Genomic DNA, 27,365 nt, shown 5'->3' on the forward strand with positions numbered 1-27,365 from the left:
TGCCAAAATTAAATAAATAAATACATCATTAATTAATTAAAATTGGAATGAAATATATCATTAATAAATTAAATGTGTTATTAATTAATTAAAATTAGAATGAAATGTCATTAATTCTTTAAAATACAATTCATTTTAAGTAAAAATATATATTTATTATTTCAGCATTTAATTAATTAATGACACATTTAATTAATTAATGATATATTTCCATTTTAATTAATTAATGATGTATTTATTTATTTAATTTTGGCACAAAAAATCCTCCATAATAAACCACTTTAATTGTACAATGTGTACTAACAAAATTAAATTTTAAGACACCTGGATCTTATACAAAAAAAAAAAAAGAGTATATAATTAAAATTAAAAAGAAAGTTCTGACAGAGCCAAAAAGGCTACAAATGGTCAAAAGCACATACACCACTTTAACTGTACAATGTGTACTAACAAAATTAAATTTTAAGACACCTGGATCTTATACAAAAAAAATAAATATGTATATAATTAGAATTAAAAAGAAAGTTCTGACAGAGCCGAAAAGGCTACAAATGGTCAAAAGCACATAAACCACTTTAACTGTACAATGTGTAATAACAAAATTAAATTTTAAGACACCTGGATCTTATACAAAAAAAAAAAAAAATTATATATATATATATATATATATAAATAAAATTTAAAATAAATTCTGCCACAGAGCCGAAATATTTAAAATAATGATACAAAAAGCTAAACTCCACTTGTAACCATGAACTAAGAATAAAACATTATATAGACAAGAACGCAGGAAAGTGCAAATATCACTTAAATGCATCTTCAAAGTGGCATTTAATCCTCTTGATCTGCTGACTGGGTGCATCCTTTCTGTTCTGGAAGAGTGAAACTACGTTGAAGAGATTATAATTTCATGGTGACCACTTGCAGTGAGGACAAAAGTCACCTACAGTACCTGCTCTAAGGGCTAAAGCGAAGCTTTCTTTTGAAGTGTTCCACATGTCTTTCATGCTCCGGATCAACAATTAAAGGAGCACGTCTCTGCAAGCATGGTTATACAACACGTGTCACTTTTTAGATGTGCATATTAACACTAAAAACAGGACCGTTTTTACATGATTGTACCTTCCAGGGTACAGGAGGTACCTCCTGTACAGGTGCCTGGTACCTGCTGCTGAACATCCTGCTTCTCTCCTCTGTGTTGAAAGCTATGCATGGACTGATGCTGACGCCAGGATCAATAGCTCTGGATAGAGACCTGGGTGAGGCACAGCAGGATATCTGTCAGACCACCAAAATCCAATGTCCAGCTGGTTTTCAGATTTTCAGGCACAGTGATGACACTAAAAATCACTTATTAATGAGGAGACCCACTGTTGCTCAGATTCCACTCTTTATTACACGCTTAAAAGACACAGCAAAGTTGTTTTTTTTTTCATTTGAAAGAAGAAAAAAAAAATCTTACAAAATATTTACAAAAACCCTGGCAATGCACAGCATGTTCAGTAATGATTTTTTTTTTCAATAAACAAAAATAAATAGCCTTTATTTCCGTATAGGAAATTCAAGAAAACGTTTTACCAGACAAAGAAATGAAAAATTACATATATAGTAAGACAAAGTAGGGTAAATATGACTTTAGCGGAATCTGGACCAACACTTTTTCAAATATGTTACAAGTCTGGGACTGCTGAGTGTCTTTCATCAACAGCTGAGCTGGTTATGTCCATTTATGAACGATAAACTGTGAGCACTGTGACTGAGAATCAAATCATATCCAGTTGTTCCACATTCTCAAATATTTCTGAAAAGATGCCCAAAGAGAGAAATTTTCTGAATGTGTGGGAAGAGAATATTATAAATATTTCCCCACAAAAACAAAGCCTTGCAGTTTCAGTTGAGGGAAATATACACCTTGGGGAGTTAAGTTGTACTACAGGGGCATTATCAGTGTCAAGGTCTGACTTAGTAAATTCAAATTATCAGAATATTTCAGATTCTTTTCATAATCATATCTCAGTGCACACAAACACACTTCTGTCATTTTGTATTGCGTGTCATAAAACATTTTCATCACTGTCAGAGTCACTGCTCTCCCAGTTGTTTTTGGAAGATGGATGCAGGTTCTCAGAGGTTCTTTTTCTCTTCCATCTTTACTTTCTTAGGCCTCTTAGGAAGTGTTCAGACCCGGCATCAATATGCATTTAAAAAAACCTGATCACAAGTGAACAAGGCAAAAGCAATGTCTGAACACATTCCAGGGCCGATTCAGATCCAGACTGCAAACTAAACTAAAGCCACCAGATTAGCCAGTCACCGAAATAAAGCAATTTTTCTTTGTTTATGGCTTTTCTTTTCTTGCCCTTGTTTTATACTTAACCTTTTTTTTTTTTTTTTTTTTTTTTAAACAAAGAATGTGGCAGCCCTTTGTCTTGTTGTTTCCAGCTTATTTTTCTTCTTCCTTTCCTGGTTTTCAATCTCTTGCCTTTCGCCAAAAAAATTACATCACATTTAGTGTTTGGTGTCTGTTTGTTTGGATGCAGAGCAGATCCAATTGGATGCAAAGCAAATCCAAATGCATCTAGGACACATTTTAATTCAAGGTGCAAATCAGGCTTAAGCCACCTCCAGCGAGGTACCGACTGCAGCTTTCTTCATCGGTTTTGTTTTGACAGTCATAAAAGTCATACGTGGAAGTGGGAAGTTATTTTGGCTGGTTTTCAGCGTGGAGTGGACGTCTGCAAGAGGTTGATGCTACTTCCTGAAATACTCAAATACTCAATTAATTTGAAACGAAAATTTTCACACGAAAAAGAAAAGCAGCTATTTGTCTGAGTTTAAAGCTGGGCATACACTGTGCGATATTTTAAATCGTTTGATTCAGCCCCATCTCAAACTGCACGACTAGATCGCTGAGTTCAAAAGTTCAAAGCCCACGAGTAATGGTCTCACACTGTACATCCCGATGCTCTGATGCGACCCGTCTGCTCACACTATACGTTCATAATACTCATGTCAGACTTCTGTGTACAGGATCTGCAACATCAAAAAGAAGTGGAAGAGGAGGAACCCCGAAGTGGGAGACACCAAAGATGCTCAGCAAAAACTAACGCGCTGCCTTAGCAATTTGTGCCATTCTGTGTGGCGATAAATGAAAAAAGATTAGACAACGTCATGATTGGACAAGGAATTGGCTGGGCAGACGTGGGAAATGCGGCCTTTTTTTTCTGCTATTTAAACATGATTTGTAATGTGAATTTGCACCACTTTAAACTACAAATCATTTTTGACGTGACATCAGAAATTGCGCATGCTCTCTGCGAAAGGATGAGGCCAATCGGGTCGTAGCTGCTTCAACTGTGCGATACCTTCACGAGGAGCAACCAGGATTTCAAACACGTTTGATTTTCTTGCGAGCACACGATTTGTGATCGGGAGCTCGTCGTGAGGTGTTACTCTCTCGTCGTTACCCCACGTACACTGCACGAGGCACGACCAACGATTGGGTCGAAATCTGGCCCGATCAAAAAAAATAGTCGCACGACTGCCGTCAATCGCACAGTATATGCCCGGCTTAACAGACCCCCCCAAGGTGAGGTGAGCACAGGTGAACCGTGGGAAAAAAAACTTTAAGACCTGAAAAATAATCAGTCCTCTTATCTGAGATATTTGGGAAAATATGTAGAAATAAGATGGTTAGCGTTTGGTGCTGCTTGACCAGTCGATCACATGTGGCCGTGCAGTCCCGGCCGTAAGTGCAGTCCGCATTAGTATCACATCTAATGTTTTTTTAAAACTGACAATTGTCCAATGTTTTTACTAAGTTGTCTCATCAGTGTGTTTTGGCCAAATAGCGTTTTAAACTCAGGTGTCCCCTCTGCTTCACTCTAACATCTTAAAAGTAATGGAACCAGACTGTGTCATTTTGATTTACTGTACATCTAATAAATGGATATAACCATTAAGATAACTCTGTTGTTATCTATTACGCAACTTCCTAGCTATTGCACATGAAAGGATTTATGACTTGTTCCCCTTTCAGGTAAAGTGTTTCTCTCATTAACTGCATTTTCCTGTGATACAAATAATAATAATAATAAGAAAGAGAAGAATTCATCCAAATTTTGTCAATTTTCACTCAATTACAAATCTTTATTTTGCCACAATGAGGTGATATTCCTTTGTCACCTTTTTTTTTCTCCACTCCCAAAAAAAAAGAAAAGAAGCAATTAACGTTGATATTTTCCACGAGGGAAATCTGCATTTTCTCCTTGGTTACTGCTCATGTCTCTTGCATCAAAAACTCCACTGCATTGAATCAATGACATAAATTAAGAGCACAACAAAGAAAGAGCTCATGAGGGTGCCAACGTGTTACATACTGTATCTGCACTGTACAAACACATTTTTAAAAAGGCTGTTTAAATGTTATCATATTAACAACTATTCCCTTAGAGCCTATATGTTAACACGCTTGAGAAACAACATATTTATCAGCATGACAAAATTAAGAAATTAACTAATATAATGAAGACGCTGTGGAGGAATAATGATCAAAGCAAATACTCACAATGTGGAAAAGCCCTGCTTCTTTCCTGGATCTCGCCTGCTGTCTGATTCACAATCTGGCTCATCTATAAATTCTTCCTCCTTTCTGTCTTGATGCACTTCTTTCTCATCTATCTTCATGCTCTTGCCTTCTGTTTTTCTCTCATTAAGCAAGTCCACTCTCTCCTTTCCCTCTCTCCTTTCCCTGCTTTGAACCTGGACATGGTTGGTCCTATTAGACTCTAGTTCAACAAATACACTCTTGTCCTTAGGCACGTGCACCATACTCGCCTTCTCCTCTTCCAGGGAGAACTGGGGCCTGTCGCCAGGCGCAAGGCTCCGCGTAAAGGACATCTTTGAAGGCGGCCTGGAAGCAGGGAAAAAATTCAAAACAGGGGGTCTGACTAGGGTATTTACATCCGCCTCTGAGGAGCCAGAAAACGGTGCTCTGCTGGTCTTTGAAGTGAACCAAGCACTCGCCGGAGTCTGTAATTTGAGTTCCCTGCTCTGGTATGGCGAAGTGGTTGATGCAGTGTCTGTGATTTCTGATGACTTGATGTGAAATGGATTCCGACCATGAGCCCGTATGTCAGAAATGGGGAGTCCCAGGCTCTGGCGCCACTTGATTGATTCTGCACGAGAATGAGCACTGTTAGGAGCTAAAACTGGTCGCACTTTCTCCAACTGCGGGGAGTTGGTGAGGACGTCGTCTCTGCCAGGAATAGGCCTCCTTTGCTTGGTTCTGGCTGCCCCCACTCCATCCGCAGGCTCCAACAGGCTGGGACTGCAGGACTGGACAGAGGACATGCACGATTGTGCGCTGATGGGAAAAACGTCTGAAAACGGTCCGTGTGTGGTTCTATCTTGAACTGAACGACCAAGAGAACCGAAGAGCGGACTGGCACTTTTTCTCGGAATCTCAGCCAGCTGAGATTCCTCTTTGTCGTCTGCATCTCCAACTGTAACCGCACCATTCCTTGATGCATCTACATCTTTACTTTTCTCCATAGTAGAACCTTTGGCCTTCTCAGCCAGAAACCTTCTGATCTCTTGCTCAATGCTGTCATCGCTGTCTACGGAGCTGCTATCATCCTTTGTTTGTGGAGGGGTTTTAAGGGTGTGCAGCATTTGTGCGTCTCCGCCCTCCGCACTTTTCAAAGTCGACGTTCTAACCTGCGCCTGACTTTGATCATTCTGCTTTTGCTGGGTAATGCTCTTTTTTCTCAAGTCAAACTTGTCTTTCATGTCATCTTTGCTCCTCTGCACTTTTTTCAATGCACTGAATTTGGAAATGGGGTTGGGTTTTAACTTTTTTGAGGGTAAAGTGTTTCCTAACAGTGGATCTTCATCTCTGACAAACTTCCTGGATTTCCGCTTCAAGTCTCTGATCTTTTTCTTTGACTTCTTCTTCGTCTTGAGCAGGTCTTTGATGGCGGTGTCAAGGTCCTCGTCACTGTCGAGTGAGCTGCTCTTGTCTCCACTTTTGTCCATCTTGTGCAGTACTGCAGAAGGGTGTGTTAGACTTCTCTGGGAATACTCGGATGGGTTTGATTCCCGTGTAAGCTCACGTAAAGGCTCAGGGGCTGCTTCTTTACTTTTTTCGTCCGTTCCTGATTTCACCTTGTCCTTTTGTCTCTCCATTAAGGACAATTTTTGTAGTTTCTTTTGCATTGCAAATTCTCTCTGTTTCACGTTCTCAGGTTCACTTATACGACAAGCGTCTTGAGTGATGGGTGGTTGTTTGAGCATTTGTGCCTTCTGCTCAAGAAAATTCCTGATTTCTTGCTCAATCCCATCTTCGCTGTCAATGGAACTGTCATCGCTTTCTTCATGCTGGTAACTTTCTGGAACAGAAGGCTGCACAGATGGTTCAGTGGGAGCACAAGGGTGGAGGTCAATGCCATGATGGAAGGCAGCAGGCATAACAGTTTTGGAAATGTCCAATATTGCTTCAGCACACATCAATTCTGCAGTTGTATTAACCTTGGGGGGTGCAGGAGCTTGTTGCTCTTCAAAACGCTCTAATTTCAGTGAAGGCAGTCCATTTCCTTTACCTTTTGGGTTGTCTGAGAGTGACGTCTCAGGTATCACAACAGATGAAGTCTGAGGTTGAAATGATTTCTTCTTTTTCTCTGTTCTGCCTTTTTTCTTTGTTGCTTTCTGTTTCTTCATGCTTTCAAAACCTCCAACAGCATTTACCGCTGACTTGGTGAAGGGTTTTTGCTTGTGTAGGAATGGCTTTGGGACAGTCTTCTCCTTTTGCTCCAGCTGATAGCAGCGAATAGCCTCCTCAATCCCATCGTCGCTTGTTGAATCAGATTCTTCTTTGAATGTGTGAGGAGTGAAGGCTTCGATCTTGACCTGCTGCTCCTTTTTTTCTAATTGGTATCTTAGAATGGCCTCCTCAATGCCGTCATCGCTACTGGAATCATTTGATTCTTCTTCCAGCTTAACCGCGACTGGGAAAGGTATAGTTTTGTTGAAGAGCTCAGTTGCCTTAAAGGGGGTCATTGTCTGATCTTTTGAACTGATTAAAGTTTTGGCTGAACTTTTATTCAAATTAAAGTTTTCATCTAAGGATGCCTTGTTTTTGATATACTTTTTTAAAGGCACAGTAGCTGGTGATGATGGGATTACAGCTTTGATACTTATTGGGAACTGGCTGGTGCCAATCAAAGATGTGCTGCTGTTGGAGTTCTGTTTGGAAACCTCAAGAATGGATGGATGTTTTCTTGAAACTTTGGATGACTCGAGAAGGGTGGAGCAAGGTTCAGCCTTACGTTTGTGATCATCCTTTTCTTTCAGGTACTCCAATATTGCTTCCTCAATTCCTCTGTCCACGGAGTCATCACTGTCAGAGTCACTGTTCTCCTGGTTGTTTGTGGAAGATGGATGCAGGTTTTCAGAGGGGCTTTTAGTTTTGGCTTTGACTCCAACATAAGAACCCCCTGCAACCTTGTAGACTTGTGTATGGCCTTCCTGTCTTGGTAACACGTTTCCCTCGATCTCATCGCCCATCTCGAGTGAGGACTGAGTGCTCCTAAGGCTCTCTATGATCATCTGGACCTTGTCTGAGATAGGTGGGCCTATCGTGGACAACTCTGAGTCAGACTCATTGAAGCAAACCGGAAGGCTAAAGCCTCCAGGTGGTCCACATCTTCTCCATTCTGTTTGCGTCGCTGCGACAGGTGGTACATTCATCAAGTACATTCTAGTGAAGTATGGTGGGTTTTTCGTGCATTGGACTGCCGCTGCCTCCGACGACAATCACATCGTATAGTCTAAGAGAAAGACAGACACAGAAAACATGACAGATAAGTCATACTGCAAAAATCACAGTGAACATTTTTTATCTGATTTATTTACAGAATTGTGAGTGTAGTCCATTAATTATGTAATTTTTTACCAAAATGTACAAAAGATATCCAAAGTTGTTTTCAGTTCATTGTTCATGAAAGCCGCAGAGAGTGTGGTTATTAAAGTTTTTATTTTTTAATTAATTTGAAGCAATATTTGAGTACTGTTAGGAGGCGTTGTCTCGTTCTCACGGTTTTCAATCCATAATATGAGCACAGACCACTAAAAGTAACTTCAGACTCCATCCTGATTGTCTCGAGCACCAACTCCACATCACTTCATGTGCAATGCATGAACAATAATGGAGGTAGCTGCGAGAGCAACTGAAGGGCTGACTGAAGGGACAATGAAGAAGGAGCCGAGCAAGACACCAAACAAGAGTACGTCATGAAAGGAACTTAACCATGATGCCCATAGAGGAGCCTCTGACCAAAACAAATTACTTGGCTTATTTGATATATTATTTACCTTTATTTTCAAATATGAGTCACACCATCCACTTGTCTGATAAGACACCCGCGCCCCCCCACCGGCCAGCCAGTAGACGGGGGCCGGCCCTCCGAGCCGGGCCAGGGCCCCACCGTACCTCCACGGGCGCCCCCGGCGCCACCGGAGCCCCCAGACGGAGGGGGAAACGGTCCAACATCCACCCCCGCGGGCACCCCAAGGGTCACGGAGTCCCCACATTCGCAGGGGCACTCGGCCCCCGCCCAGCGACGGAGGACCAAGGCAGCAATGCCCCCCCAGCGCAGACAGCCACCCCCCACCCAGGCAGGGCCGGGCCCTCCGAGTGGGACCCCCACGTCCACAGCCCAGCCCCCCCCGGGAGACCCGGAGATGCCCAAGCCACAGCCCCCCGCCCGAGCCCCCCCCACCACCAGGAGGCAACCCCCCCCCACAGGCCCCCAAGGCCCCCACCGGCCAGGGACAGGGCCCCACGGCCCCCCCCCCACCGCACCGTACGTGCGGTCAAAAGCCGAAAATGGCGTGCGCACAAAAAAATCCTGATTTATAAAACCATGTGCACGCACATCTGCACGCAATGTTTGCTTATACAGTCAGTCCGGAAAGTATTCAGAACGCTTCACTTTTCCCACATTCTTTTATGTTACAGCCCTATTGATAATATGAATAAATTCATTTTTTTTTCTCAGAATTCTACACAAAACACCCCATAATGACAACATGAAAGAAGTTTTGATGCGACTTTTGTAAATTTATAAAAAATAAATATAACAAGAAATCATATGAGCATAAGTATTCATAACGTTTGCTTAATACTTTGTAGAAGCTCCTCTGGCAGCAATTACAGCCTCAAGTCTTTTTGAATAGGTTGCTACAAGTTTGGCACACCTATTCTTGGGCAGTTTTGCCCATTCTTCCTTACAGACCCTCTCAAGCTCCATCAGGTTGGATGGGGAGCGTCGGTGTACAGCCATTTTCAGATCTCTCCAGAGATGTTCGATGGGATTCAGGTCTGGGCTCTGGCTGGGCCACTCAAGGACATTGACATGGTTGTTCTGAAGCCACTCCTTTGATATTTTGGCTGTGTGCTTTGGGTCGTTGTCCTGCTGAAAGATGAAGCGTCGTCCTAGTCTGAGGTCAACAGCACTCTGGATCAGGTTTTCATCCAAGATGTCTCTGTACATGGCTGCATTCATCTTTCCCTCAATCCTGACTAGTCGCCCAAGTCCTGCTGATGAAAAACACCCCCATGCTGCTACCACCATGCTTCACTGTAGGGATGGTGTTCTCCAGGTGATGAGCGGTGCCTGGTCTCCTCCAAACACGACGCGTGGAATTCATGCCAAATAGTTCAATCTTTGTCTCATCAGACCAGAGGATTTTTTTTCTCATGGTCTGAGAGTCCTCCAGGTGCCTTTTGGCAAACTCCAGTCGGGCTGCCATGTGCTTTTTAGTAAGGAGGGGCTTGCGCCTGGCCACACTACCATACAAGCCTGATTGGTGGATTGCTGCAGAGATGGTTGTCCTTCTTGAAGTTTCGCCTCTCTCCACAGAGGAACGCTGGAGTTCTGACAGAGTGACCGTCGGGTCCTTGGTCACCTCTCTGACTAAGGCCCTTCTCCCCTGATTGCTCAGCTTAGGCGGGCGGCCAGCTCTAGGGAGATTCCTGGTGGTTCCAAACTTCTTCCATTTAAGGATGATGCAGGCCACAGTGCTCACTGGGACCTTCAAAGCAGCAGAATTTTTTCTGTACCCTTCCCCAGATTTGTGCCTCGAAACAATCCTGTTTCGGAGGTCTGAAGACAATTCTTTTGACTTCATGTTTGGTTTGTGTTGCAACATGCACTGCCAACTGTGAGAGCTTATATAGACAGGTGTGTGTCTTTCCAAATCAAGTCCAATCAACTGAATTCACCACAGGTGGACTCCGATTAAGCTGTAGAAACAACTTGAGAGAGATCAGTGGAAAAAGAATGAACCAGAGCTCAATTTTGAGCTTCATGGCAAACGTTCTGAATACTTATGCACAGGTGATATTTATAGATTTTTATTTTTTATAAATTTACAAAAATCATAACAAAACTTCTTTCATGTTGTCATTATGGGGTATTGTGTGTAGAATTCTGAGAAAAAAAATGAATATATTCCTATTATCAATAGGGCTGTAACATAAGAATGTGGGAAAAGTGAATACTTTCCGGACTGACTGTAAATCACAGTCCAGCTGGAAGGTTGCGCACGTGAATTCGCCTCATATCCCGCCCTCTACACGCCCACATTATACCATAAATGGGCAATGCAAAATACTTTATGACTGTATTTGCATATAAATGAGCCTGTTGAGCATGCGCAGCGGCTTCCTGCAGTCTGTTTCTGCTGTGCGTTGGGATGAATGAGATATGTCGAGCCGGTGTTTTGCTGAGTTGTCCTACCTCGGCAGAAAATACTACCGTACGATCCCCGTTTCTTTTATCTCAGTTTCTTTTTTTTTTCAAAGGCTTTTTCATGCAAATAGACGATTTAAACAGCAGGAAGTCAGAATGTGCTTCCACATTGATCTATCTGTATGACGCTTCGGCGGAAGAAAAAAAAACCCGTCAAATAATAATAATAATTTAAAGGGCGCCTTTCATGGCACTCAAGGTCGCCGTACAACTACAATACAGTCAATAAAATAGTTAAAACAGACACATAAAAAAAAAAAAAAAAAAAAAAATCAAATCACGCTTCCACATAGATAAATGCAGGTAGGATGATTTGACAGATGAAAATACCCCGTCAGATCACGCTTCCACATAAACATCAACATTTATCTATGTGGAAGCGTGATCTGACGGGATATTTTCATCTGTCAAATTATCCTACCTGCCAATATCTATGTGGAAGCGTGATTTGACAGGTTTTTTTCTTCCGCCGAAGCGTCGTATAGATAGATCTATGTGGAAGCACATTCTGACTTCCTGCTGTTAGAAGTTGGTGTGCGCATCTTTCAAGCCCTGTTTTGTGCCCAAGCAAGCTTTATAAATGAGGCCCCAGGTCAGTGATAATTGATGTATCTCTCTAGGATTGTATTAGAAAGCTTTTTTGTTCTTTTAGATTGTCGTTTTGTCTCCACACTGATTTAACCATGACCAGTTTTCAAAATGATCAATGATAATTTGTTTAATCTGATGATTTAAGTATAATTTTAAAATTGTAGCTCATGCTTCAGAAACATATCAATTAGTACACATCTATGGAGAAACATGTTCTCTAATCCAACTGTATAAATTTAAAGCTCATCTCTAAATCTCAAATGTTCCCGTCTGCTGGTCTAAACAACTGTTTATCAGAGAGATAAACGTCCACTAACTCAGAGGAAGACAGATGGAGACCGAGCATTAGAGAGAGGGAAGGAAAATATATTGTTTAACTTACATGACAACTCCAACACAATCCATTTCAACCAGCTCCAACCATCCTTTTAAACCAGCCTCTGGTAAAACGATAGGACTAGTCAAACTGTCACAACGCAGGCGCAAATCTCAGTCCCAGAAAATGCCTCAACTGCATCTTGAGGTTGGACTCATGCAGTTGAGTGACAGGCAGTTCAGCCAATGGCCAGCATGCATCATTCTTCCAACAGTTGTCTGTCAGACCAGGAAGTTAAGCAAAGTAACCAGCAGTGTTACCGACGCGGCGTTGGATCAACACAGCAACAATCTGCAACTTTTAACATTGAAAACAACTTCCAACAATTCTTCCATGTCACCCTTCAGGTTGATGGAACACGGATCGGCTTATCGGTTTCATGCGTCTGTGCACGCTCTCGTGCTCCCATATCACAACGGTCTGGTAAACTCCAAGGATTTTTTTTTCCAGGAGGAAAACTGGATTTGAGTCAATGAAGGACGTCTACATTGTTTAGTCTAACAGGTGTTCAGTTTGTAAAGCTGTTTGTCCTTAAAGCTTTCTGATGTTGTGATTCCTCCAATATAGTTCAATTTCATGTAAATTCACTTCATCAATCCCCGAGGTAAAAGTAATCAGAATTACTGACATGCCTTGGATTTTTCCCCCCTTTTTCACAATGTTTTCACAAGCTTCACAAACAACTTTTCCTCCATATGAAGCCCAGGCACTCACTGTCAGGCTCCTGGTATGCTATGATGCTGAAACTGTGCTTTCCATTTTTTACTATAATCTGTATGATTTGCATTTTGTTCTGCTGTGAGATTAACAGTGACCTTAAAGTTGTTTTTGTCTACTCGAATCATAAGAATGAATCATCCTTTATGCCTTGAAATCAGTATGTTTCCTTGGTTTCATTGTCATTCTGCATCGAGATGCCTGATGTATGTTCTATTCAATTCAATTTTATTTATATAGCGTCTAATACAACAAAAGTTGTCTCTAGACGCTTTCCAGAGACCCATACCCAGAACATGACCCCCGAGCAGTTTTTACATAAACAATGTCAGGTAAAAACTCCCATAGTGGGAGAAAAACCTTAAGCCAAACAGTGGCAAGGAAAAACTGCCCTTTAGGAGGGAAGAAACCTTGAGCAAGACCAGGCTCATAAGGGGGGACCCTCCTGCCGAAGGCCAGACTGGGGGTCGGGGACATCAACAGCACACAGCAGGCAGGTGGAAGCAGCAACGGGATGACCAGGGGTGGGAACAGCAGGCAGGTGGAAGCAGCAACGGGATGACGGGGGTGGGGACCGCAGGCCAGCACGCAGCTCCCGAAGCTCCGGCCCAATCAGCAAGCCCAAGGTTAGGTGCAGTGTCGGGGAAAGGTTGAGAAGGGGCAGGGCCAGGGAGAGGAGTCTTGAGGGACAAACCTCTCCCCCGCCTGACCGGGCCGTTACCCTGCCCCCCTCACTCCCACGCTGCAGGTTCCAGTGTTGTGCATTCAGAGATGCTCTTCGCCACCGGCAGAGGATGCTGCACCATGTACAAAAGAGAAAAAAGAGAAAAAGGGGGGGCCAGCACAAGAAACTACAGGAGCGACTCTAACACACTAGAGTTTACACTACCTAGAGATTTACCAACACCAGCTAGAGGTTTACTAAACACTAACTACAGGCTTTACTAAACAGAAAGGTTTTAAGTTTAGTTTTAAAGGTGGAGGTGGTGTCAGCCTCCTTAACCCAGATTGGAAGTTGGTTCCATAGTAATAGTGCCCGATAGCAGAACGCCCGCCCTCCAAATCTACATTTGGATACTCTAGGAACTACGAGTAAACTTGCGGAGAGCTCTTCCAAGAACATAAGGCACTATCAGGTCTTGCAAATAAAGCTAAGCAATTTTGGGCTTTATACGCAAGTAATAAAATTTTAAATTGGATTCTGAATTTTACAGGTAACCAATGGAGCGACGCTAACACTGGAGAGACGTGGTCTCTCCTGCTGATTCCTGTCAGTACTTGTGCTGCTCCATTTTGGATCAGCTGGAGCCTATTCAGCAAATTACTTGGACATCCTGCTCACATTACAGTAATCTAGTGTAAAAGATACAAACGCATGAACTAGTTTCTCTGCATCACTCTGCGAGAGGATTTTCCTAATCTTTGCAATATTACGGAGATGGAAAAAGGCTATTTTACAAACCTGATTAACATATGGTTTAAACGACAAATCCTGATCGAAAACAACAGCAAGGTTTCTCACAGTTGCACTGGAAGCCATCGCAGCACCATCTAATCCCTTCCTAAAATGCTCTGGACCAAGAATGATAACCTCTGTTTTATCTGAATTTAGAAGCAAGAAATTTCTGGACATCCAGTCCTTGATGTCCCTAAGACATGCCTGAAGTTTAACTAACGGTTCTGTTTCATCCGGCTTTATAGACAAATAGAGCTGCGTATCATCAGCATAACAATGAAAGTGTATGCCGTGATTCTGGATTATACTTCCCAATGGCTACATGTATAAACTGAACAAGATTGGCCCTAGCACTGAACCCTGCGGAACACCATAACAGACCATTGACTGTTCTCAAGAAACTTCATGTACATGAACAAACTGGAACCTGTCAGATAGATATGATTTAAACCAACGTAGAGCTGTCCCTTTAATCCCAACAACATGCTCTAACCTGTGCAGTAAAATGCCATGATCTACGGTGTCAAAAGCAGCACTGAGGTCCAGTAGAACCAGTATGGACACTAATCCCTTATCTGAGGCCATAAGAAGGTCATTCGTGACTCGAACCAGTGCTGTCTCTGTGCTATGGTGCATTCTGAACCCTGACTGAAAAACTTCAAACAGATCATTTCTATACAAATAGTCACATAACTGGCTTGAAACTACATTTTCCAGAATTTTAGACACAAATGGAAGGTTGGAAATTGGTCTATAATTAGCTAAGGTGTCTGGGTCAAGACAAGGTTTTATTACTGCAACTTTGAAAACCTGTGGTACATATCCTAAACTTAGGGATAGGTTGATTTGGTCCAGTATTGTCGCACCAATAAGAGAAAAAATATTTCTGAATAGTCGAGTCGGGATGGGGTCTAACATACATGTGGTTGACTTAGCTCTATTGACGAGTGAAGTCAGCTCAGGGAGGTCTATAGGAACAAAACAGTCTCGAGTCAAGTCAAAGCCTAGGGAAGTCACTAAAGCTGAAGAAATGCCCACAACCGGCTGGTTGATTTCTTCTCTAATTCTCGTGATTTTACTGTTAAAGAAGCTCATAAAGTCTTCACTACCGACCCTTTTTCATGCAATCGTTTATTTAAATCTACTGAAATCTGAATCACCTCTCAAGTCTTTTTCTTGGTAACTTAGACACGCAGTTTTAGTCCAGTTATTCAATTGGTAAGAACGTATTAAAGAGCATTTATTGGGTTTTTCCACAACGGTACGGAACCCACAATTCACCCCATTCAAGATCAATGGACGCTGCTGTGCAGGACGATTCCATCTCGTACATGTGAGTGTGCAGTAAAACAACTTGAAACAACCATTTGCTATGAAGCAGTAGAAAAAAAAAAACAAGCAAAACAATTTTGAAAACAATCTGATGTAAATGATGGTATTTTTCAAAACGTAGAGGGGGAAATATGTAAACGTGGCCTTAGAGAGGGTAGGGTAAAGCAATTGTACCTGTTTAAAATTAAAAATAGAAGGCAGAGATGCCCGTCATCTGAATTGCAAGATTTGTATGTGAATTAGGGCTGCAACTAACGATTATTTTAATAATCGATTAATCTGTTGATTATTTTTTCGATAAATCGGATCGGGGCGAACGAATCGGATAAAAAAAAACAAAAAAGCATTGAATTCCAACCATTTATTCGAAAACAGAACTGACAGTGCAAATTCACAGTGCAGATAATCTTCAGAAAGTTCACAAACAGGTTGCTCCTTGAGCATCCCTGAGCTTTTAAAGTATTGATTAAAAAAATAAATAAATAGGGGGCACTGTGGCGCAGCTGGTAGTGCAGCCGTCTCACAGCAAGAAGGTCCTGGGTTCGATTCTGTGGGCGCTGAAGTGCGTGTTAGTTCCCCCATGACTTCAGCACCCACACCCTGGGTGGGGTTGGCGAAAGGGCCTTTCTGTGTGGAGTTTGGATGTTCTTCCCATGTTCCCTTGGGTACCCTCACAAAAACATGCACACAGTCCTGGGCTATACATGCCCCCTCTGGCCAACCGGGGCACCAGATGGGGTGGGGAGGATCTGGCCGGAATAACGTGATCCTTCCACACGCTACGTCCGGCCGGAGAAGCCCCACCCTGCCTGGTGAAAAGATGCCGCCTGCTCACTCCTCAGGTTAAGGAGGAGACCTTAGCTCAGTGCAGGTGCAGGTGATAACATGGGGGGAAAAACCGGGATAAAAATATAAAAAAAAAATAAAAAAAAATAAATAAATAAATGGACTAACACAGAAAACATACACATGTATGCTTTACATCTGCCAAATATAGAGTGCACAAAAGAGGTATACTTTGTTTAAGAACAATACATAAATTATAAAAAATTAAAAAAAATACAAATCAGAAACAGGATTTGTTTGAACATTGAACATCACTCAAAAAACTAAGGATCTTACCAATAAGTTTTCTTATTTCTAACCTAAAATTGCCATTACACCTGATAACACACATAACTTAAAAAGGTTAGGTGTTTTTCCCACGTGTTTCAATTGAACTTTCATTTGTGTCAAGCAAATGTTAAGTTCTAGTTAAGTTTTAAGTTAAAGTCTTTATAAGATTTTGAGTTTTGGCAGTGTTCAAAATAAAATTATGAGACCTGCTGTATTGGAGCACATTTTCTTTTAGTTAAAGAGCAGATTGCAGGTTGGAGACCCCTGTGAATCAATGTGTAGGAAAATAATGTAGGAACTGAATTTTCATTGAAATACGCATAAATATATACTACAGTGACCTCCAGAGTTGTTTTTGTGAGAGTATTTTACTTCCGCATCTGAAAAAGCTGAGCCGGAAGTGACGTTGCGGCAGGGAGTGCGGTGGATTTCAACAATCGGAAAAATAATGGATCTTAATGTTAGTTGTGACACTGAAGAGGTTGTGAATGTGTATTCACACCAATATGAAAACTGATGTGGGTTAATTATAGTGTGGTTTGATTGTATGTTTGGGCAAAGACTTCAGGGTTGTTTCTATGTTTGTTGGAGTATGATTGTCACCGTGCCTCGTGTCCAAGACAAATTTCTCCTAAGGGAGACAATAAAGATTCATCTTATCTTAATATGACGGGCCACAGCCTTATAATTACGAACCCGTTAGGGCCCCCACGTTCTTTTGATTGACAGCTGAAACTCACTTTTTAAAAGGCTGATTTATGGGTCCGCGTTACACCAACGCACACCCTACGGCGTAGGTTACGCGGCGACGCACCGAACCCTGCGTGCACCGCGTAACCTACGCCGTAGGCTACGCCTTCGATTTTACGCAGAACCATAAATCAGCCTTTATTCACCGCAGAACCCGCCCGTGCGCTCCTGAAAGAAACTCCGAAAATAACTCCTGAAAGATGGGTGAGTACTTGTAATCTGTCTACGTTTGAAAACAAGCTTATTATCTTCTCTTTTTTTCTGATTAAATGCATCCGAAATAGCCGGGTATTTTTAATACCAAATATTTCCCCCCCTTCGTTTATAAAATAATTTGTATCCACATTACATCGTTGTTAAAAAAAAAAAAAAACCTTCCACACATAACCGGAGATCTGCGTAGGGCTGCGCGTCGCCGCGTACCCTACGGCGTAGGCTCTGCGTCGCTGTAACGCAGTAAACGGTGGTCAACAGCAGAGACCATTTATTTAATAAATAGCTTGGAGAATAGATGGTGGGTCATCTGTAGTTCTGTGGTAAACAAAGGTTGCACGTTAGACGTCAGACTCAGAGCAGATTTGTTGTTGTTTTGGAGCATAATGTGGCGTTCGAAAACGCAAAACTCCAGTTGTCTCTGTCTACACGCATCTACATAAACGGAAAAAAAATCAAAAATCTTCACTTTGCCCGGAGTTTTTTTAAACATTAGTTTATTTGCATTTTCATGTGGATGACAGGTCCAAAAGTAGGAAAATATCTTCGGTTTAGCAGATACCCGGCTACGTGTGGACGGGGTCTGCGCAGTAAGATGGGGCAGAGTTATGGAGACGTCTCCCTGCTGCTACGTCATATGACGTGGTGTTCGAAAAAAAAAGCGTTTTTAGGAGCTTTGCTAAAATCAGCCACTTTTTCCTCTGAATACGTGCCCTTATGTCTTGTAAAACATATTAAATCCTACATTAACTTCTCACATAGTCATTTTCACATAAGGTCAGGTATAATTTTTGAAAAAACCCTAACCTGCAATATGCTCTTTAAAACTGTAGCGGGAACAGATGTTTAGAGGAACCTATGTATGTACCGGGTTAGAGGGGGAACATATAGGAGAACGGACCACAAGAATATAGCGTGGATTAAAAATAAAAGTTAAGCACTGAGCTACATGTGTCTCCCATCCCAACGTGCAATTATGTAAATATCCATCTGTAAATATCCGTCTGTTATCTTTTTATATACTAGTATTTCTTATTATTATTATTATTATTATTATTATTGTATACCAGTTTACTGTTTATAGTGTGTTATTATTATTACTGTGTTATTACTTTTCTATTGATGCCTCTTGTTTTTGCACTATCCCCTTTGCTGCTGTAAACTGCAAATTTCCCCTCTGTGGGACTATTAAAGGTTTATCTTATCTTATCTTATCTGGGCCATTGCAGACTGCCTGAGCACGGCATGTTACTAAAACAAAACAAATTTGCGCCCTCTTTTTTCTTCCTTCACGTGCGCGGCGTCAGCGCGATGTGCCGCATTAAATGTGGTCCGGGCGAAGTACCTGCTTTGAGCTGGCAAAGCACAAGCTCCTCTACTTCGGCTCCGCGGTCAACTCAACTTCAGCTCCGCGACTTAGTGAGTGACGTAATAATCGCGCGACACAACAAATCGATAATGGAATTCGTTTTTAATAATCGATTTTTATCGATTCGTTGTTGCAGACCTAATGTGAATATTTGCAACAAATGTATATTATTTGTTAGAAAATTTTAAAAAAACAATGCTTTCTGCTGTATTCTCACATGCATTTCTTTTAGTTGAAACTTATACTGCGTTAGTCGGTATTACATTAGATTAGATTGCCCTTTATTTCTCCCTTAATGGGGAAATTCGCTTTGTGCAGCAGCAGTATACTCAACACACACATGCAGGGAAAGGGTACAAAAAGTAAAAAATATATAATTACAAAATATAAACAGTATATGCATTGGAATTTTAAAAAAATTTAAAAAAAAGTAGTGCAGTAAGGGAAAGAAAGAAAAATTGCAAAAAAAAAAGCAGGTAGGATGTTTATGAGTATGGGTATTAACAATAAGTATGTCATTTTTGAGCAGGAATTTCGAAAGTAAGCCTCATTAGAAGGTGGTCAAAGCTATTAACTATCACACCGTACTGTAATTTTTACAAAATATAAGTGCTCCAACAGAATCTTGCATTGGGCCGCTAAAATGCTAGCAACGGCCCTGTCTGCGGCTGTCTGCTCCGCAGATGCAGGACGGGAGGAGCGCAGCCGTGCGGCGCAGCGCGCATGTTTATCCCGGACGGGAGGCGCTGTGCGGCGGCCTCAGCGCGTCTCCCTGCCCCGACCAGAAACGCACCCTTCCGCCCATTAGTATGCAGCCAACAGCGGGAAAATAAACCCCCGTTCAGCCTGTTTGACACGTTAAGACAATATGCTTAACTATTAAACCACCCATATTATTGATAAGAACCAATAAAGGGAGCAAAAACCCGAGTCTGTCCGCACAGACGCCCTTCTGAAAAATACCGAGGAAAAAAAAAAAAGAAAAACGTCACACCGTAGTATGGCAACTTTTGTATGGTATATTATAAAACAAAGTTTTACCAGACTGGCCAACATTAGAGGGGGGTTTTTTCTTTATTGCACAACCAAACGTGGTGTTGACTTGCGGTTTTTGTGCGCTGCTGGTGGCTGCGGAGGAGCCCCGGCTGTCTCGGTGATCCTGCAGCGGCGCGGACGGCACCGCTTCCCGGCGCGCGTCGGCAGGAGACTCCGCAGAGCGACCATGTTTCTTCCATGTACCGGCCACGGCTGTCAAAAAACCCCCACGGTGCTCGGTCGAAAACCCCCTCAAAACCAGATGCAATTCTCGTTAAAGACAGATAAGTGGGGTTTGTGTAAAAAGGACCGGCTGAGGTGAAGTTAAACGGCGAAGGGATAAGCGAGGCGAGGCGGAGACTTGAAAGACACAGGCGGGCCTGCAGGCGGCTGCAGCCCGGCATTTTCTCCGGCAAAGAAAGCCTTTGTATACAGCCACTAGCCTCGACCGTATTCGCCCAGAATTCAGCCACAAGAAGCACGTTGCACAAGTTTGACTTACCTTGTAAGCGACACAAAATCCTCCAAGGCAGGAAGACTGCGGGCTTCGCTGTGGGAATTCGTGGAGATATTTGGTTGTCCGTCCGCGGCTTCACTCAGGCGGCAGCGCTCGCCGTCAGGTCCCCCTCCTCCGCTCCGACTGCCGCTGCGGACCAGCTTCCTTAAACCCGGAGTCCGATCGAGGAGGGACCGATTCAAATATGGCATCGGGTTCTTACCCGGAAAACATTTACACTCACGATAAATCCTGGTAACCTTTCTTTAAACTTTGAAGTTGTTATCATCAGGTAGTGAAAATGAAAAAGAAACAACTATCATCAATTCTCATTAGAAAGTTTTATCTCCTAAAACAACACCCAGAATGTGCACAACACTGATATCAGCTGTGCCATATGTGTATATATAGGCTATATATGTATGTATATGTATATATATATATATATATATATATATATATATATATATATATATATATATATATATATATATATGTATATATGTATATATATGTATATATATATATTATATGTGTATGTATATGTATATGTATATGTATATATATATATATATTATATGTGTATATATATGTATATGCATATATATATATATATATATATATATATATATATATATATATATATATATGTGTATGTATATATATATGCATATATATATATATACAGTATATATATATATATATATATATATATATATATATATAGGGAGAACGATGGACAAAAATGATGGCTGAGATACTTGTAATAAATAAAAAATGGAAGAGGAGAAGAGAAGAAGGATGAGGGGCACCGTCCAGTGGCAAAGGTCCATTACAGGGCTAACACAATGACATAAAAAACATATTCATACCCAGTCAGTTTAAAAATACGAGCTAGCTAACCAAACATACATCACTTTGGCAGAAAACCAACACTCCAACACAGGTTTGAACCAAGAGCCTTTCCGTGTAACAACAGCCTTAACCATTGCGCCATCATGTTGCCCTTCTGGAAACTTCCATTTTATTGTCAACGGCAATCGTTTTTTCTTAATGTCTACAAAGATTAGGCTATAGTACAAAACGTCTCAAATGCATTGATTCAGTTGCAAAACTTCCATAAAGAACGGTATTTCCCGGCTTTGAACACCAGGGGGCATACGTTTCCTGCAGACTGACCCAAATGATGGACTGCTATTTTCAAAAATTTTTAAAAAAGAAAGTCAATAGAGATTTTTGTTTTTGAGAAACTGATGATATGTAATCATTTACAGACCCCAGACAACAACAAGAATTATCGTGGACACATTTTCCACAACATAGGCCTAAGTTTAAATCAACAGAGCTAAAAAAAACTACTGTGCAGACAGTTTAAATAAAATCGTTTTTGTCCATTATAATTAAAAGTTTACCAAGTAAATTAGACTGAACTAATTCAAATCTTGGGGAAATATAACATATTACTATTAAAACGATATATAATATAATAAAATAAAATAAAATATATAATTTGTGATCCACACATGGACATGAAAACACCATAAGTGTCTGTATGAATGAATGAATAAGCTTTATTGTCGCTGGGCTGGCGTCCCAGCACAGTGAAATTGCAAACAGTACAACCCATCAAGACAACAGACAAAAACAATAACAACATGAGACATGAGTCAACTGGTGAGATCAGATCAGTTGAGAAAGGATGACACTGGGATAGGGGGGAAGGCATCTTCACACTGTGTATAAATACACAGTGTGAATGTGCAAAAAGACACCTCAGCACAGAAAGCAACATAACAAATTTAACATCATCATCACAAGACTTGCACATGTGTGTGGGGGGGGTGGTTCTAGGGGCGGCGGGATCCCGGCACAGTACCCCAAGTGAACCATTGGCGCGGCTCTCAAACCTGTTGACTGTAATTTTGTTTACAATGTTTTATATAACTTACTTATATTACACTGCAGATAATATACAATTATTAAAATCCTGCCATCACACAGATATGACTTTGTATGTGACTGCAATGCTTAAAATCCACAGTGTAAATTTTGTAAGTTTTAGCACAGTCTCCCCCTATAGGTGTGGAGGTTAATCTACCTTTACGACCGTGAGATTTACATTTTCTTGTTCACTGTCTGGTTTTCTCATCAGTCTTTACTTTCTTGGGTCTCTTATTCATCTCTGTTATGACGTCCACAGTAGCTCTGTGAGCTAGTTTTATCAACAACTGTGTATCGCCATAAAGCGATACACAGTTGTCACGAGAGACAACTAGGAGTGTAAAGTGACTCTGGGTGGTTTATGTTGATAGTAGGAATGGGAAACCATGAGAACATGGGAGCTTTTTTGTACAACACAAGTTTAATTTATGTTAAAATCAAGGCATGGGCTTTTCATTGACAGGGGTAAAGTACTGCCAGAGCTGAAACAAGAAGTAGCGGAAGTCTACTCGAACCTATAGTCACACAGTTTGCAACTCGAGGGTCTATGCCTGTAGGTTTTTGCAACCCCCAGGCGACTGCATCCGACCTAACCTCATAAGCTGCAAGCTGAGTGACAGTAAGTCCCTGGCGACACCTCTTGCATATCCTCTGGCAACTTTCCTTTTTTATATTGTTTCAGTAGCGACATTTGAAATAGGGATGTTTTGGACAGTTTTGATAAGACTGAATGTAAAGTCATATTAATTAGCACAGTAGGTTTGCATAAGCTAAACCAGTCAAGCTAAATTAGCAGACTTGGGGTGACAACACATTGCTGTAAATCCATCTGACTTAAGCCGGGCATACACTGTGCAATATTTTAAATCGTATGAGACTGCCCCATCTCACACTGCACGACTAGATCGGGGAGTTCAAAAGTTCAGAGCCCACGATTTATGTTCTCACACTGTACGAGCCGATGCTCGGATGCGACCCGTCTGCTCAACCTATAGATCATAATCCTCCCGTCGGACCTCGTACTGGAACTCGAGAGCGGTTTTGGGGCACGGGTATTATGTTCCAACCCAAACGTGCGTCCTGCCCACCTGATCAAAGGTTATGGGATCCTTTATTTTTTTATAATTATATATATATATATATTAAAAAAATCCCCAAATATCTGTACCGTTTCTGATTGGGTGTGTGCACTGCGCATCATTTTTTGACACAACAAAGAACGCAAACCGCAAAAGTTGTGTCTCGGCGGAGGAACCCGACGTCCCAGCAAAATGAGAAGAGAAAAAAGAGGTTTTCCGAACAGCAGACAGCGCACACGCTAAAGGCTGATTTATGGTTCCGCGTTACACCAACGCAGAGCCTACGGCGCAGGGTACGCGGCGACCCGCACCATACGTGGAAATGCAGTCTTTTTTTGCTATTAAAACATGATTTGTAATGTGAATTTGCAACACTTAAACTGCAAATAATAGTTTTTGATGTGACATCAGAGATTGCGCATGCTCTCTGCGAAAGGATGAGGCAAATCGGGTCGCAGCACTGCTTCAACTGTGAGATTCCTTCACGAGGAGCGACCAGGATTTTCTTGCGACCTCAAGATTTGTGATCGTGAGCTCGTCGTGAGCTGTTAATCTCTCGTCGTTACCCCACGTACACTGCACGAGGCACGAGCAACGATTGGGTCAAAATCGGGGCCGATCAAAAAAAAGTCGCACGACTGGAAAATCGGCTCAAAACGAGCCGATAATCGCACAGTGTATGCCCGGCTTTAGACAAGAATCTGTTGTTCATCAGCTGTTTGTTTATAGGTGTTACAGAATCTCCACTACAGAGGGAATGCGCATGACAACACAGATGCAACTTCACAGCGGGTTTCATCCACTGAGTGGCAGAAAGACTCAGTGGCAGAAAGACTGAGTGGCAGCGTGAACTTTCAGTTTGAGCACTCGAAAACATCTAAAATGGGAAAGAGCTATTGTGCGATCGACTATACTCATAGATTTAGCAAGAAATCTGAGTTATTGTTTTACAGGCTGCCGAAAAATAAGCTTAAGAGAGACAAATGGATCGCTGCAATTTGCAGAAACAACTGAATTCCAGGCACCGAAACGTGGATTTGGGGTTCCCATTTTGTATCAGGTAATGTTGGATTTTTGGGTAGCTAACGTTAAATGGTCAAATCATAAAGTTCGGTGTCCTCATCACTTTAATTTCTACAACAAATCCTGCCTTGAAGTAGGACCAAGCATCAAGACTTTTGTATGCCTTCAAACTTTGCTTCGTGTATTTCCCCAGCGTAGAAATTGCGTTTATAAATATCAGGAAACTGGATTCGTGGCCAAATATTAATGTCCATGGACCACTGGTTCTTCGGATAACTGTACGGGTCACTGTCAAATCCAACTGCCTTTAATTTAAGCAGATAATCGACTGTTATCCCGTCTTCTCCACTAGTTGCAGCCATTTTTGCTGATGTTTTGCCACTCAGTGCGAGTAAGGGGGTGTGGTCCCGTGGGGTAGTGACCTCAATGCAGACCCTCTATAAGAGCTTTTGTGCAGCTGCCACAACACCTTTTCTTGTCCTTTGTGACCTTGGTTTAGGTGTTGCTAAGCACCCAGGCCTTGCAGCCCCAAATGTTTTACAAATATCCTCAAACCTCTAGACAGAGGAAATTAGCAAAGGAAAAAATCTATTCCTTTCATGCATAAAAAGCTAAGATATGTTTGGTCCAAAAAAATCTTCTCAAACTGCCATTTTAATTATAAAAGAGAGGCTTTCTGCTTCAATCGTTGCAGAAACTCTGAAATGTGAGTTGTTGAATTGTCAAAAAAGCAGGACGAAAACAAAAGTTACACCTATAACTGTCAGTCATTTTCTAAACTGAACAGAATGATCTCCAATGGGAAAGGATGTTTTTGCAGTCTTAATCACTTGGGAAAATATCGAAGAAAGTAAAACATGAAACAGATATCAGTTGACAAACTCTTGGATAGGAAGTGTAGCAAAGAGAGATGTGTTTGAAGTCCCCGGAAATCTTCATGAATGTATTTTGTTTGTTGCCTGGCAACAATTGTACTCATGCATCAGAAGTGCTCCTTCACAGTCAAGTCTCCAGGATTACAGCATGTGTTGATCTCAGCGGAGCAAGCTCTCCTGTCCCCCTTCTGCTGGTCAGTTTGAAGTCTTTTGTCTGTTTGTATCACCCAAAATAATTGTAAAAAGGCTTTAGTCTGAAACATTCCTGCAGCCATATCATGGGAAATAGCCAGGCACATTAGTGAAACGATCGTTCACTTTGTGAGACAAGCGCCAAATTTTGCACAAAGTATGTTCTAGGTCTACTTTTTCAAAAAAGCCCGTTAGCCACGCAAAAAAAACAATATGGCTGCCGTTTTCCAAAATGGCTGCCACAAAAGCCGTTTTTATGTGTTTTTTGACCTGGAATGTGATTGGAAAATCCATCCATCCATCCATCCATCCATCCATCCATCCATCCATCCATCCATCCATCCATCCATCCATCCATCCATCCATCGTCCGCCGCTTATCCGTTCCCGGGTCGCGGGGGCAGCAGCCTCAGCAGGGATGGCCAGACTTCCTTCACCCCAGACACTTCCTCTAGCTTTTCCGAGGGGAGTCCAAGGCGTTCCCAGGCCAGCCGAGAGACATAGTCTCTCCAGCGTGTCCTGGGTCTTCCCCGGGGTCTCCTCCCGGTGGGACATGCCTGGAACACCTCCCTAGGGAGGAGGGACATGCCTGGAACACCTCCCTAGGGAGGAGGGACATGCCTGGAACACCTCCCTAGGGAGGAGGGACATGCCTGGAACACCTCCCTAGGCAGGCGTCCAGGAGGATCCGATACAGATGCCCAAGCCACCTCAGCTGACTCCTCTCAATGTGAAGGAGCAGCGGCTCGACCCCGAGCTCCTCCCGGGTGACCGAACTCCTCACCCTATCTCTAAGGGAGCGTACAGCCACCCTGCGGAGGAAACTCATCTCTAAGGGAGCGTCCAGCCACCCTACGGAGGAAGCTCATCTCGGCCGCTTGTATCTGCGATCTCGTCCTTTCGGTCACTACCCAAAGTTCATAATCATAGGTGAGGGTAGGTGCGTAGATTGACCGGTAAATCGAGAGCTTCGCCTTTCGACTCAGCTCCCTCTTCACCACGGCGGTCCGGTACATCGACCGCATAACTGCGGACGCTGCACCGATCCGTCTGTCAATCTCCCGCTCTATCGTTCCCTCACTCGTGAACAGGACCCCGAGATACTTGAACTCCTCCACCTGAGGCAGGACTTCTCCACCCACCCGGAGAAGGCATGCCACCCTTTTCTGATGGAGAACCATGGCCTCGGTTTTGGAGGTGCTGATTCTCATCCCTGCCGCGTCGCACTCGGCCTCAAACCGCCCCAGCACATGCTGAAGGTCCCCGTCCGATGAAGCCAACAGGACAACGTCATCTGCAAAAAGCAGAGACGAAATCCCGTGGTTCCCAAACCGGATCCCCTCCGGCCCCTGGCTGCACCTAGAAATCCTGTCCATAAAAATTATGAACAGGACCGGTGACAAAGGGCAGCCCTGCCGGAGTCCAACATGCACCAGGAACAAGTCTGATCTACTGCAATGTGAACCAAACTCCTGCTCCAATCATACAGAGACCGGACAGCCCTTAGTAGAGGGCCCCAGACTCCATACTCGCTGACCCCCCACAGAATGGCACGAGGGACACGGTCAAATGCCTCCTCCAGATCCACAAAACACATGTAGACTGGTTGGCCAATTTCCCATGAACCCTCGTGCACCCTGCGGAGGGTATAGAGCTGGTCCAGTGTTCACCGACCGGGACGAAAACCGCATTTTTCCTCCTGAATCCGAGGTTCAACTATCGGCCGTAATCTCCTCTCCAGTACCCTGGCGTAGACTTTCCCGGGGAGGCTGAGAAGTGTGATCCCCCTATAGTTGGAACACACTCTCCGGTCCCCCTTTTTAAACAGAGGGTCCCCTTCCTCCATGCAATGTCGCAGAGGCGTGTCAGCCAAGACAGCCCTACGACATCCAGAGACTTGAGGTACTCAGGGCGAATCTCATCCACCCCCGGTGCCCTGCCACTGAGGAGCTTATGAACCACCTCAGTGACCTCGGCTTGGGTGATGGATGAGC

General features: G+C 42.6%; 1 protein-coding gene across 5 annotated transcripts; it reads right to left on the reverse strand.

Annotated features, from left to right (window-relative positions):
- Nucleotides 1-728: 728 nt before the first annotated feature.
- On the reverse strand, nucleotides 729-20,401 carry ppp1r26 (protein phosphatase 1, regulatory subunit 26). Of its 5 annotated transcripts, none has more exons than XM_061733787.1 (5): nucleotides 20,269-20,401; nucleotides 4,568-7,826; nucleotides 1,123-1,255; nucleotides 953-1,038; nucleotides 729-872 (listed from the first exon to the last, which is right to left on the reverse strand). In XM_061733787.1, the coding sequence occupies exons 2-4, from the start codon at nucleotides 7,753-7,755 to the stop codon at nucleotides 958-960; spliced, it is 3,402 nt and encodes a 1,133-aa protein (XP_061589771.1). In that variant the 5' UTR covers nucleotides 7,756-7,826; nucleotides 20,269-20,401; the 3' UTR covers nucleotides 729-872; nucleotides 953-957. The 5 variants fall into 5 exon arrangements, 4 of the variants coding, with proteins under 4 accessions (XP_061589771.1, XP_061589770.1, XP_061589772.1 ...); XM_061733788.1 differs by having other exon boundaries at nucleotides 854-872; nucleotides 948-1,038; XM_061733786.1 differs by having other exon boundaries at nucleotides 729-1,038.
- Nucleotides 20,402-27,365: the final 6,964 nt, after the last annotated feature.

The sequence above is a fragment of the Cololabis saira genome, chromosome 11 (genome assembly GCF_033807715.1).
Source record: "Cololabis saira isolate AMF1-May2022 chromosome 11, fColSai1.1, whole genome shotgun sequence".
Classification (NCBI taxonomy): Eukaryota; Metazoa; Chordata; class Actinopteri; order Beloniformes; family Belonidae; genus Cololabis; species Cololabis saira.